Genomic DNA, 15082 nt, shown 5'->3' with positions numbered 1-15082 from the left:
TTTTGGACGAAGCAGACGTTAGATCGGACAAAACCATTTCAGATGAAACGGACAGATCGTACAAACCTATTTTGGGCCGAAGCAGATGTTAGATCGGACAAAACCGTTTCAGATGAAGCAGACAGACCGTACAAACCTGTTTTGGACGGAGCAGATGTTAGATCGGACAAAACCATTTCAGATGAAGCGGACAGATCGTACAAACCTATTTTGGACGAAGCAGATGTTAGATCGGACAAGACGATTTCAGAGGATCCAGACATTAGTTCAGAATGGACAATTTTGGATGTGGCAGACATTAGATCGGATAAAACTATTTGGGACGAACCAGACGTAGGATCGGACAAAACTCTTTCAGACGAACCAGACGTTAGATCGGACAAAACAATTTCGGATGAACCTGACATTAGATTGGACAAAATGATTTTGGATAGAAAATACGTTAAATCGGACAAAACGATTTTAGACAAACCAGACCGGTCCGACAAAACTATTTCGGATGAACCAGACAGATCGGACCAAACCATTTCAGACGAACCAGACATTAGATCGGACTACGTGATTTTTGATGAGCCAGACGTTGGATCGGACAGAACGATTTCGGACGAGACTGATGTTAGATCAGACAAAAGATTTTTAGACGAACCAGATGTTAGGTCGGACAATACTATTTCAGACGAGCCAGATGTTAGATCGGACAAAACAATTTCGGACGAACCAGACGTTAGATCGGACAAAACAACCGAGGATGAACTAGATGTTAGCTCGGACAAAACAAATGTTAGACTGGACAAAACCATTTCGGACGAAACAGATGCTAGGTCTGACAAAACAATTTCGGATGAAATGGACTTTAGATCGCAAAAAACTGTTTCCAAAGAACCAGACGTTAAATCGAACAAAACAATTTCAGACGAAACAGATGTGACATCGGACAAAACCATTTCGGACGAAACAGACATTCGATCGGACGAGACGGTTTCGAACGGAACGGACATGGCATCCAACAAAACTGTTTTGGAGAGGCCAGACGCTAGATCAGACAAAACCATTTCGGACGAACCAGACGTTAGATCAGACAAAACAATTTCAGACGAAACCGATGTTGGATCAGACAAGAACCAGAAGAGAATCAGAACAAACCCAGATACGAATGGAGATTATCTCGTGTCAATCAAGATGTTTCTGGCGGCTCAGGATGCAGCAGCGGATATTATCTCAGAAATTTGGAACAACTTACCCCCAGAGGAAAACAGCTCAACCTTTTCCCCTGGAAGCAGAGAAACCAGTTCTTGTTTTTATGCGGCGACAACATTTGAGAAAGTGAGAGCGTTTTTCGATGCAGTGGCCAAACCTTTCGGGAATATCACCTGTGACTCTGAAGTACTTGACAATAACATATTTCCAGCGTTTGTCCAAAAACTGTTTGACAAAATGGTGACAAATCTGAAGACTTCATTGAAGGACGATAACTCACCGTTTTTGCTCCCTCAGCTGCAACTCAAAGAATCCCCGAACATTGGGAGGACACACGGGAAGCGTGAAAAACCAAAGAAAACTAGCACCGTTTTGGAGGCTCCCATCGTCTTCGATGCCATCGAAAAACTGCAAAGCATCAAGTCCAACGATGAAGTCATGAAATTTTCCAAACACCTGGTGGAGAAAGTTTACGATCATCTAATGCCCGCTGACGATCACAGTCTGATGTCATGTGATGTCATGTACGTCATGACAGAGGATGCCGTGGGGAAGTTCATGCAGCAGGTGCAACTCTGGATGGAGAACAAGTCCTCCGAGAAAACGCACCGCTATGAGGCGGTGGCTGGCGCCATGGCTGAGATCGACGAGCTGATCTCGAAAATAGTGACCAGCTCGACAGAAAGCAGCTCGACAGCGACCAACGACAAGATCGGATGCGAGGACGACATGCGTTGCCCAGAGGAGGTGGTCAATCGCGTCATCACTTCTTTTTGCGAGAAGCTTATCACCAGTCTTCTGCGGCCAAGTGAGCCGACCACCGACGTCCAGTATATCATCAAGCGGCTTTCATACATGGTGCAGGAAGGGATGCACTTCTCCAACTTGGCCATCAAGAAACTGGAGAAAAAAAGCAAAAATGTCACCGTGGCCGTGATTAAAAGCCTTCACACGGAGTTCGGCTCGCAGAGCAACCTTCTGGAGGCCGTGACCTCACACGATACGCATTTCGACGACGCCGTCATCGAGAACCTGCACACTCAGCTCTGTTACCTCCAGAACATCCAGAGGTCTGGCATTAGCCAGTGGTTCTTCACGCTGAAAAAAGGTATCGTCAAGCTCTTCAGGCGCTTGTGCTGAGTCAGTTCTGGTGACTCAAGCTAAATCTCGTGGTTCTAGATTGTTCCTTTGGACAAAAGGCGATGACCAGCTACTTATCAGATTGGCAGCACAATGACAAAGGGACACAAACGCCAGCTCATGGCAACGAGCCCAGTGGTGAATTGTATGTGCGTAGGCTACGGTGTAGCCACCAGGCCTACATCACCTATGGACTGAAAAATCAGTAAAGGAAGAGAAGGAGGCGGCAATAAAAGTGCGTGGAATCCGTACTTTTAAGTGTACGTAACACATAAGCTGTCAAAGGCTTGTGCAAAAAAGTAATCTAAATTTAATCCATTTTCCCTTCATAAATCACAATGGAAATGTCCACATGTTACTGCAGATGTAAATAAAGATCAAGGTGGAAAAAACAAACAAATGTCTGAATATAAATTTGTGATGTGCAATTTTCACTGTGTGTGTGTGTGGGTTTCCTTCCACAGTCCAAAGACATGCAGATTTGGGGATTAGGTAAATTGGACACTCTAAATGGACTGTAGGTATGAGTGTGGATGGTTGTTTGTCTCTATAGGCGGATGTTCACTCATTTGTGAACCTGATTTGGGAGAAACTAGCTAGCTATTTATTTAAGTGTATTTCTGTTTTCTTTTTACTTTTACTCACTATTACATTTCGTCCAGTTTGTACAGATTTTTAGCTTCTTTTATCGAACTGCGAGCAGATAATTTCTTCTTAAAATACAATATTTCATACTACGCATCGGTGAGATTTTCACAGCCTCGCCAGAACACCTTCACAAAAGGTTGGACGCCCGAGACTCTGTTTGAACAGGAAGTGGAAGCTTTGATCGCAGCACTTTGACTGCACTCTGTGCCACTTCTTAAGCTTCTCTTACAGTCACTATAAAAAGCTCAAGTCCAACTTGGAAATATCAAGGTTTTAACAGACTCTTAGATCGAGGCTCCGGCTCCCGCCTCGACACAGAAGTGCCACAGTAAAGACAATAAGCTCTTTATTGTCTAAAAATATCCCGTTTCTCTTTCTCTGTGCGTGTGTCCACATGAGATTTAGAGAAACTCCTTCATGTCTCTTCTTCAGACACAAACTGTGCTGTGACAACTGCGTCGGCACAAAACGGGACCAAGCTGCCCGAGCGCTGCATCACTCCACCTCCGAGGTGCTTGTAAAATTTGATTTCAACGCGGTTTTACAAGTCACATGACAGCCAAGGGCCAAAATATGTTTGATACATTTGAAGATATAAAGCCAGTGGGTCGCCTTAGATCTCCAGGAAGCAGTTTCTCTCGCGCCTCCGGTCACAAGCATGCGAGGCTTTATTTATCTAAAGTGCTGCAGACTCCAAAGACCAGCTGAAGATACAGCAGCCTTCAGACACTCACAAAGCCCAGTTTTCAGTTTCCTTTGATTAATTTCCCCGATTGTCGCTGTTTTGAAACCACTTACTTGTTTACATCAGTTGAAACTTATCTTTGTTATTTTCTCCGGAAGAGCTTTGATCTGAAAATCTAATGAGCTTGACACGATTTATGGTTGATCAGCTGTTGCTGAAGTGCATTGTGGGTCGCATGACACTGCTACTGCTACAGTATTTTCCATTTGGGAAAAGAACCCCGCAAAGGAGCGGGTGGAACTATAAGTGGGCGGAGCTACAAGCATGAAGGCGGGACTACAAGTTGGTCATAATCTTACAAAACCCCACAACAAAGTCAGAAGTAGCAAAAATAAATGAATAAAAGGCAGATTAGTATCCCGTGTTCAAGGGTAACGGCTAGGTAACCAGTAAAAGAATGAGTGGTATTGCAAGTGGGTGGGGCTTTAAGCAGGGGGGCGGGACCTCAAGTTGTCCAAATGTCACAGAACCACATGAAAAGTCAGAAGTAGCAAAAATAAATGAACAAAAAGCAGATTAGTACCGCAGTATATGACTGATGTCCACCTCATTAGGTACAGAGGACACCAAGCAATGTGGCAGGAGTGGAACCTGGTGTGGTCTTCTGCCTTTTGAAGCATTTTGGACCATTCTCTTTAAACCCCAGAGATCATGGTTGCAGTCCTGCTGTTTCTGGAACACTCAGACCGACAATCACGTCATCTTCAAACTCACTCAAATCATCATTTTCCTCATTCTGGTGTTGTTATTTGTGTGGACAGGCATCTGAACACGTGTACATAATAAAAAGGCCAATGAATGTGATCCCGTTCATTAGATTTTTCATCCACAACTGCGTCAAAGATGAATAAACAGTGCCAGTCACGATGACACATGTTTAAAAATACAAAAAGGAAAAACAAAATTCAGCTAATTAACCCATTTGGGAAGCAAAATTCAAAATTCATTGATGCCTGGAAGCAAATTTATCATCATCTCCTTTTCATTCTTTGCCATCGGTGCCTCACATCTCTTTGGAGAGAATCCCTGGCTCTGCTCTGTTTAATCAGCCAGAGAGAGATTCCTTCACCGACAGCTGTTCACATGGCGTTATTACTCCACGCTTGGCTCAGGAAACACCGCCATCACCACCACTGGCAGAGGAGGAGGAGGCGGCTCATGCCTCGATATCAACATATGAACGGTGTTACGTAACGGCGTCTCTGTTGTGTTGATGTGTTGCAGGGATTCTTCACCTACTGCTTCGTCTTTGTTTTGGTGTTTTTGCGTTTCATGGTGATTCAGTTCGACGCGAGCGCTGGTTTTCGGGCCGCGTCCCCTCCCCCTGCAGTATTTATGTGCACACAGACAAGGAAGAGACAGCTACCGTGTTGAGTTTGACGGGGGGAAGGTGGGAGAAAAAAACCTTGATGCTCTCGGCTCCCCTGACGGACGGAGACAGCCTCGAGAAACCACTTGAAAAGGCATCCAACGGGTTGAGCTGAAAGGTTCAGAGAGAGGAAGAGGAGAGGAAACATGAGGAGCGATAACTAGGAGCAGAGCCGTTGCATCGTGGTACGCAAACCAGGAAACCTCAGACGGGGCCCTTCAACGAACAACTGACAGCCCCACAGCAATGACACCATGTCGTATAAAATCCACAGATTAATAATGCAATGCTGGGATTCCACCTTAAGGGGGCCCCCCACTACTTTGTTGTCAAAGAGGGCGCCCCCCCCGTCTCTCTTCCCTCGGGCCCTCAGAGACCTTACAAACAGCCCTGATGAGGAGAATCGTCCACCAATCTCACATGATTCACATTTAATCCAACCAACAACCTGTCTATTCAGACCAATTCTAAATGAGACATAATTCAGATTATTAATGCTCATAATATTCCATGTTACAGAGCATAGTCGGATTATGACTCTGGGTGTCATTATCAGATTAAGATGTGTACATGTTTACATAATTTAACAAAAAAAAATACCGCTGAATATGCTACATGTCTCAATCTGATTATTCCTTCTTCTCGGAGTATAATTTTAGACACATGCTATGTTAAGTCTGCGATATCTTAAGAATACGTTTCTGGCTGAATCTCAGTATCAGACAACTGGAACCTGGAAGTCCGGGTCACTTTGTAAACCGCTCACTCTCCTGCACCAAACCCCATAGAGTTTCACTTCGATGACACAAACTTGCAGGAGTAGACCAGCGGCTCCTGTGTCCACGAGACCTTAAAAACGCTGATTTTCTCTATGGAGTTTGGTGCAGTCGTACTTACTAACACATGCTCGCGTGCCAACCTCACCCTCCTCACCCTCCACACACATATGGACACATTCACCACATAACAAACATGCGTTCACACTCACTTGTGTGCTCAGATATGCTGCGATGTGTGTGTGTGTGTACTGATTAGCCAACGCATAGAATACACATCACATCGCACATCTATCATTGAGCAACACACACTCACTCTCTCAAAAGAGACGTCACACCCCTCCTTACTCTATTGGCTGGTCTTAACTGCTTTGTAGTATTTTTAGGCCCGTTATTCTGGGGCCTGTCGTGTCCTGCCAGGCCACTGGGGGAGTATATAAGCCTCCCCCCTGTAAGTGGGCACCACTCAGGACACACAGTGGAAACATCTCTGCTCCGACACTCCAGCAAACACCCAGCAAACATCCAGCAAACATCCAGCAGGCATTTCCAAATCCTCTCAGGGTGAGTCAAACCCGACCGAGACTGACTTTAGCCACTGTCTCGTTTCTGTGTGTGTGTGTGTGTAAATCAGCATTTTGAGTGTGGAGACACCAAAGCATGCATCACTGATGCATTAAAGCTGCGGTATGTAACTGTTGATGTTATTATTCTGACTGAGGGAGCGTTTGGGAGTATGCAGCAGCAGCAGAGCTGCAGTGGGCGGCGCCAAGAATCCCGTCAAAATCCTGTAAAATGAACGCCTGAAACTCTCGGCGTGTGTCCAGTCATCTTGTTTTTTTACGAGCACAAATCACTTCCTGTCGCGCGGGAATGTTGCCAGGCAACACAAGAGCCTAACTAGCTTTAAAAGATGAATCCTTTAGAATTTAACACAATTAGGGATAAAGAATAACATTACAATTAATTTCCATTTCTATATCAATCAAGTTATTTTTGCCGGTGTCAAGTTCCATCTGACACAGTAAATGTGTAACTGAAGCTTGACTTGAAAAAAAAATGTATATCGTAAATCAAATTACAGTCTGCGCTATATATAGGAATTATTGCAATTAGATATTTTCATCCAAGATGTAATTTAAACACATGTTGTGTTGTGTGCAGCTTGTGCTGAATCAGCATCAGCGTGAACTCATTTTCCGCCTATTTTTCTGAATGTAAGGTACACACTACAACGAGTAAACCCCATTTTTCGTCGGGCGGGAATGACTTCAGTTCCCCACAAGAGCCGACACTTTAGCTGCACTCTAGGAAGGTCATAGGTCAGGGTCAGCTGCGGCGCAGAGCTGATAGGACGCGGTGATCTGCTGAAGGACACTTGAGCTGAGCTGAAACTTGTCAACACAGAGCGCCTGGCCGTACTTGTTTGCCGCGCCGTTACCCCCCCGGGGGGCTCTCATTTTTCAACCGCTTACTCACTTTCAGTGAAGCTACGTGTTCACACATGTTGCTCATTTCCGAGACGTGTTGAACGCGGTTGTCCGTCTGCTGTCGCTTCATCACTTTCAGGAAGTTTTAAGGTCATGCTAACGCGCGTCGCTGAGGCTTCGGCTTTCTTTGAGCCGATAGCCGCGACAGTGAGCGATGATTCCAGCCTTTGCGTTGATTGCGGTCATGAATAGACACGACGTAATTGCCAATTCATCAATGTCTCGTGCAGAATGTACCGTATAGAATATACTCTGTGCTTCACTCAGTGCCATGGCTCTTTTGTGACAGTGTCTCATTTTAAGCTACTGAACAAAGGATGTACCTGCTAGCAGGATTAAGCTAAAAATAGCAGAGAGAAAATGGATGCAGTCTTTTTTTCTGTGTCTTCCTCCCGGTCAGGACGCCATGCTTCCAGCATAATGTCGGCCGAAGTTGCAATTCAGAAGTTCTCCTTCCCCTTCTCCTGTGCCGTGCGCCTCGCTCAGCACGACGATGTGACCCAGAAGGGCTGTGTGCAGGTGAAGGCCCTGGAGCTTCATGACCTCCAGGAGAATCCCATGATAAGCGAAGCCAGCAAACCCGATCCGGTTATAGGAGCCGTGGCTCATAAAAAAAATCAAGGCCCCGAGTGTCCAGTGCCCCCTCCGCCCGGGGGAGTCGTGGCAGCTGCCCAGGACACGTCGCAGGGCGCTGCTGTGCTTTCCAGGCGAAGCGTATTTGAGAAACTGGTGGTGGAGAGCGAGGATCAACGCCCGGCGGCCAAGAGACAGCTGTCGTGCGAGAGCGCGGCCAAGACCATCAGTGTGGTGAAAAAGAGTGCAGTGAGGAAGGAGGCGGAGGAGCAGAAATACCTGAAAGTGAAGGCACACATGGGACAGAGGGTGACGTCGTGTGCCGTGGCAGCAAGGAAGAGGAAGCGTCGGAAGGATCTGTTCAGCAGCACTGAGGTGTTCCTCAGGGTGGACACTCACGCTATCAGGGCGGGAGTAGAGGTAATCATAATGCCGTCCATGGAAACACACGATGATGCTAATGTTGGAATGTCTGAAAAGTGCAAATTCATCTGCGTAAAAGTATTTTCTCATAACACTCACTAAAAGTGGGCCACACGGTGGTGTAGTGGTTAGCACTCTTGCCTTGCAGCGAGAAGCCCCGGTTGGAACAAGGGCCTTTCTGCATGGAGTTTGCATGTTCTCCCCGTGTGTGCGTGGGTTCTCTCCGGGTTCTCCGGCTTCCTCCCACAGTCCAAAAACATGCAATGTGGGGATTAGGTGAATTGGACACTCTAAATTGACTATAGGAGTGAGTGTGAGAGTGAATGGTTGTTTGTCTCTATCTGTGTGTGTGGCCCTGCGATGGACTGGCGAACCGTCCAGGGTGTACCCCGCCTATCGCTCGATGTAGCTGAGATTGGCACAGCACCCCCCGCGACCCTCTGGTGGAGGATAAAGGATAAAAAAGATGATGACTGACTGACTGACTGACTGACTCACTAAAAGTCTGATTTTAGTCAGACTAAGACAAAACTGTGGTCACGTTAGTTAGTTCATAGTCCAACTACTCCTGCACGTATACGCTTAGTCAGAGCGACATCTACGGAAAAGACCAACTTTGGACTTTTCACGATTACAGCAGGTACAAAACATACACAACCACAGCACGACACATCTCAGCGATTATCTCAACATCCACTTTGTTTTCCTGTGACGTAAAGGCCAAGAAATCGATTTTGTCCTCCCCCAAAAATACTTGGACTCGGGAAGTTGTCCGATTGCCTGCCTTAGTCAGACTATGGCCTTAGCCCCTCACCTTTCAGAGCTAAGAAGTTAAAAAATACCACACAGAACATTGTTATCACCTGGTATTGATAGCAATTCATTTCACCATTAGACAATGTTTTCTGAATGAAAACTAAAGTTTTTAAACTGCTCACATTCCAGTACCAAAGTCCATAGAGAAAATCTGTGTTTTTAGCTCATGGGAACAAAGGAGCTGCTGGTCTACTGCTGCTTTGTTTGGTACGTCTGTGTCAGTTAGGTAAACAGAAACGGAGGACTTCAAAAGCTGAAGTTACAAAAAGCACATTTGGACTTACTGATAAAGGCAATCATAGACTTAAGATGACATGGATTTAATTAAAAGAGCCTTTTGTTAAGTGGCTAAAATCAGTTCTTCCTTGATTGCTTAAGAAATGTTTGTCTCTCAAGTCTGCACGGCTAAGACAGCACTATGTACTGTCCTTCACACAACTACACTTGAAAAAAAACAACAACAACAACAAAAAATTCCTTTAAATCAGATAGCCTGGTCCAGATTATTGTCAATCTGCCACAGGATAAAAACAGAGCTAAAACCGAACAAGAGCAAGAAAAACAAAAACCACTGCAGACGTATTGAAGGTTATTGAGTTCCTGAGCTCTGCAGTTAAAGCACTGAGGAATGATGCATCTGCTACTGCAATAAAACCCACAACAATACCACAGCTTTCATGTAGCACCCTCAACCTTGAGTATGAAAGCTAACCTACTTTGTCCAATACACTGAATGACACAGAAGAATTGCAGAAAAATAGGATGATGAACAGAGGGAGAGAAAACAGTGGCAGTGAGAAAACATCCTTGGTTATTTTATTAAAAAAAAAAAGTTTTATTGAAGAGAATATTGTGTGTTTGTGTTGCAGTTGAAGGAGAAGTGTGTGTACGATGTGAAGACAATCGTACAGAGTATCACACAAGGAGCCAGGAATGAGCTGGAGAGGCTTCGTGCCATTTGGGTCTGGCTGTGCCACAACATTGGTGGGTTTTACGGAGCTATTTATACTTCCATCATAAATCCTATAATCATTCTGTAATATTTAATTACATATTCAGTATTGGCAGCGCGAACAGTGTTAAAAGCATGTGCCATGTGTATACCTTGTATTGGAACAAAAACAAAACGTGTGGTCTTCACAGAGTACGACGTGAACGGGTACCTCGGCCGCTCAGAGAAGTTGAGCTCACCGGAGGAAGTGATCGCGGCCGGTCGAGGCGTGTGCTGCGGCTACTCCAGCCTCTGTACAGAAATGTGCAGGTAAACACAGCAGAAATGTCAACTCTGCACATTTCCTTCATATTCATTATAAAACATGGAACATTTTTTTACTCCATACTAAACTCACGATACTTCAGCCACACATCAGCGCGTGTTAGCAATAAACACCAGGATTTACTAATCAACACAGGGTGTTAGCGATAAACACCAGCTTTTATCGGTCAATATGATCAACAGGTGTTAGCGAACCCACAAGATGTAAGCGATAAACACCATGTTTTAATGATCGTCACAAGGAGTTAGCGATTAACACCAGGTGATACCAGTCAAATACAAGGTGTTAGTGAACAGCACAAGGTGTTAGCGATCAACACCAGTTTTAAGCAAACCCACAGGGTGTTAGCAAACCTGCAAGATGTTAGCAATAAACACCAGGTTTAAGCAGTCAATACAAGGTATTAGCGATCAACAACAGGTGTTAGCTTGCATTTTCAAAATGTGAAAAGCATGTTGTGGCTGTTCAGACTGCTGTAAAAACACATCGGCACAAGATGGTGGACGTCAATAAAAACAACAAAAAAAAGGTCCTTGACGTAAAGTATATAAAAGTCTTATTCTATTTTTGCATTTTTGTGCAACATCAACCGCTGGCGTCATTCCATCAGCTTTGTTGGCCAAGCCCGAGCCGTCGGTGTCATCTAGTTCTTGTTGGCCATTAGCCATGCCTTCTCCTTTTGGTTTAAATCCCGGTACATATAACAACTTTTGTTGTAGAGCTCTGGGTGCCCACACGCCAGCCATCACACGGAGAATCTCAACACTGATTGGTTATCGTATTGCCAAAGTTGAAAACGTTCAATTTGAACAATGGGGCGATTGATGCTTTGGGTGGACAAATGCAGCATTAGGTTAAAATAAAGTATGAGTTTTATTTTAAAAGGATCCTGCACCCATACAAACATGTTTATTCAGTTTCTGCCATTAAATTCTTCTAAATGTTACACACTGGATAATTAATTCCTCAAGAAAAAACACAAACTGAAAACCTTTGTGGAGAGTTCTCTCTCCTCTCATGTTTTCATCTGTTTCTTCAGTGTTGTGCTGCATGATGCATCCTTGATCCCCTGAGTTCCACCACCTTAATCAATCTTGAACTCAAGTGTAAGGACATTGGACGTGGCACAAAAGGCTTTCTTTGTTTTGTATTTACAGAGAAGTGGGCATTGAGTGCCAGGAAGTGCCAGGCCACAGTAAGGGCATCGGGTACTGTCAGGGCCAGAGCCTCAAGAATGTGAAATCCGATCACCTGTGGAACGCTGCGCTTCTGGGTGGACAGTGGTTCCTGCTGGACGCCTGTTGGGGGGCAGGACGAGTAGATATGGAACATGAAAGTTTCGTCAAAAGGTTTGTGAGTTTGTCGACGATATTCTGTAATCTCAGAAGCCCTCTGAGATCCTTAGTCTTTGATGATTGTCATGCATCCACGACCAGCAGTAAGTTGAGTCTCAATTCAGTCTGCTCTCTCCATCTGTCGCCCCTCAAGGTTCGATGATTTCTATTTCCTAACGGATCCAGAGGAATTTATCGAGTCGCACTTCCCCGACGAGGAGAAATGGCAGCTCTTGGACACACCTATCCCCCTGGAGGAGTTTGAGAGGAGAGTCTTCAAGACGTCAGCCTTTTTCACCATGGGGCTGAGGCTGATTCAGCCTCATCACTTTCACCTTGTCACAGGTTTGCCCTCAGTTTCCTTGAGTTTGAGTGGTGCAGGTGAATAGTTTCCCTTCAAGGCTTATTTTCATTTTGCATTTCCTCCACAGATGAAGGTGAGGCGAGCGTGTCCCTCGGCTTCTCCAGAACCACCACCTTCACCTATGAGATCACCCAGCACCAGGACCTACTCCACTGTGGAGCCTCGGAGCAGAAAGAATCCAACAATTCTTCTTCAGGCTTCCTCACAGTTTCCCATCGCAGCATGAAACTGCAGCTCCTGCCACCTGCAAGCGGCACATATGACGTTAAGGTGTTTGCCAGACCTGAAGCAGCTGTCACTCCTCTGGTCTGGGTCTGCTCCTTCACGGTGGAGTGTCCAAATCCCCGCGCCATGGAGGAGATCCCAGAGAATCCCTATTTGTCTTGGGGTCTGCAGCCTGTGGCAGTATCTTTGGGCCTCACAAGCAGCAGCCAGGGCAGCGAGGTTGTTGAGGTGGAGGACGGCGTCTTTGAGTTACTGTTGAAAACGTCTAGGCCACTGATGGTGCTGTGTGAACTGGTCCACCCAGAGCTGGACGCCGCAGTCGCCAGGCGCTGTCTGGCTACTCAGATCCAACGGGACGTTTTGACCTGCCACATTCTGTGCCCCTTCCGTGGCTTTTACCGACTGTCGGTGTTTGTGCGGGACTATGAAAAAACAGATGTCAAGTTCCAGAATGCTGCAAACATCCTGTTGCACTGCAAGGGAAAGGTGGTCGGACTCGACGACCTCTTTCCTCCTAACCTGGGGTCGGCGTGCGGCCCGGGGACTCGCACGTCTGAGGCAGGGCTGTCTAAGTTCAGCCATACAGTGGCGGTAGTGAGCATGCAGCAAGGAAAGTGTAACATCACCTTCCACAATCAGCGGGACCTTGAGCTTCACACTGTGCTCAGCAGAGAGGAGAAGAAAACACCAGCTATTCCGCTTTCTCGACATCTCTTCTGCACGTACACAGACAGCAAGGTGACAGTGAGCACTAGCCTTCCTGGCGCTGGGGTGTATCGGCTGGGCCTGTACGCCAGGATGGCCCCCGGTGGAGATTTCAACCCCATGTGTGACTTTGTTCTGAGGAACAGCTGCGATCAGCCGGGGCCTCCGTTCCCCTGCGTCTACTCGGCCTGGAGGAAAGGCTGCGTGCTCTTTGAGCCTCGTGTGGGCCTGCTGGAGCCCGACTCCTGGGTCCGCTTCAGGGTGCGAGTCCCTGGGGCGCAGAGGGTGAGCGTGGTGGGGGAGACGCGGACTGAACTGAAACTGAACAAGAGCAGAGTCTGGGAGGCCGATGTTTTCAGCGGGAACAGTGTCCAGCAACTGAAACTGGCCGCGTCCTCGGGGGAGTCCAGTGACATGGCCGTTTTGATGGCCTTTGATATTAAGCAGACGGAAAGAGAAGAGTGAAAACCAGATGGTCAGTTCCGTGAATGTAGCTGTTCACTGCCTCATCGTGTTATGGACACATATTACGACGACATCCACACTAATCCATTTGTGTTTAAAAATAAAATCACCCACACGACTGCAACCTTTTCGAGTGGAACTATCGGCTATGAGCTAAAACTTGTCAGCGCTTACTTTCAGTTTCACCTCATCTCTCACTGACAGAATTTCTTTTTCTTCTTCTGCTTCCTGTTTAAATGGTCATGCGATATACCAGTAATTCCCAAAATGTGGGCCACAACCCCCCTGGTGGGCAATTAAAATGAATTAAACTTAATATTTTCTGGATAGAAGTGAAATGAGCTTTCCACATTTTACAGTATAGATGTGCAAAGGGCAAACACTTTATGACATAAGCAACATATATGTTTTTTTAGGGCTACAGAAGATTTTCAGACATGACTGTGGACACAGATTACTTTTGACACGTCTGATGATCACTGTTCAAATCATGCAGTAGCATGGATGTAAAGCTAAGGATGTCAATAACTCAAAACTGTGAGCCACAGACTTTCAGGTGTAAATGAATCATTAATGGCTGCGTCTCACTTCAGGGTGGGGCTGCATTTGAAGGCTTAATGAGACTCTGCTGTTTGTAAAGGCTCCTCAGAACATGACCTAGCAACAGAAGATCCAGTGAATGCTTTCAAAGGCGGTAACAGAAGAGACCAGCCGCTTCCTCTAAAAGAGTCAGACCCTGAATTGAGACAAGAGGTGCTTCTCAGTCGAGGTGGGTGTTCCGCCAAAGGACTGGTTCAATGTTCTTCAAAGACGTCCTTAGTAGATTTGATGGACGCAACTGGAAGTTCACCAACACTACCTGCTACCTGGCACCTACTGGAAAATACTAGCTGTCAGTCACACTGGTGTCCACTCGTATGTGCGCCGCCCATTTGCCTCTAACTGGGAACACGATTTACAAAACTGACATCGGAAGGAGACCCAGGCTATGCTGGAGGGATTATATCTCTCGGCTGGCCTGGGAACACCTTGGGATTCCCCCCGGAAGAGCTGGTGGAAGTGCCTGCCCTGCGACCCAGACCCCGATAAGTGGAAGACGACGACAACGTCATCGTGAATCAATGAGAAGTAGAAGCTAATTTTTTATCCATTCAAATTGAGTTCTTTTTGTTGCCCCCTGGTGGCTGACTGCTATTTCCTGGGCTTCGACTTTGAGAAGCACCTACAACTAACACTGCCAGTCAGAATAAGACTATGTAAATTAATATTGATTCTGTGAATGTGTGAAACTCTGCGATACGAACGCAACTTGGCATTTGTTAGGGGAATTTTAAAAATGTATTATTTAATGTAGGTAGAATTCAGTGTAAAAACATTTTAAAAAATGACAATGGTGCTGTGCTTTGGTGCTAAGCCTTGATCGGATGCATTTGTGCTTTATTATAATTATTCATAAAATGTTGTGAGCGTGTAAATATGTCTATTATGAGATGATGGTTGTGAAGGGTGTGCAATAAAAAAACACTATCAATATC

The 15082-nt window shown here is 45.8% G+C and overlaps 1 protein-coding gene across 1 annotated transcript; it reads left to right on the top strand.

The window, feature by feature from the left end:
• Positions 1-6355: 6355 nt before the first annotated feature.
• Positions 6356-15082, top strand: ky (kyphoscoliosis peptidase). The gene is made up of 7 exons (XM_044046737.1): positions 6356-6439; positions 7766-8358; positions 10047-10161; positions 10321-10438; positions 11612-11803; positions 11943-12133; positions 12220-15082. The coding sequence occupies exons 2-7, from the start codon at positions 7786-7788 to the stop codon at positions 13545-13547; spliced, it is 2517 nt and encodes an 838-aa protein (XP_043902672.1). The 5' UTR covers positions 6356-6439; positions 7766-7785; the 3' UTR covers positions 13548-15082.

The sequence above is a fragment of the Solea senegalensis genome, linkage group LG16 (genome assembly GCF_019176455.1).
Source record: "Solea senegalensis isolate Sse05_10M linkage group LG16, IFAPA_SoseM_1, whole genome shotgun sequence".
NCBI lineage: Eukaryota > Metazoa > Chordata > Actinopteri > Pleuronectiformes > Soleidae > Solea > Solea senegalensis.
The sequence above is the reverse complement of the archived record's forward strand: the minus strand, read 5'-3'. Positions and strand labels throughout refer to the sequence as shown.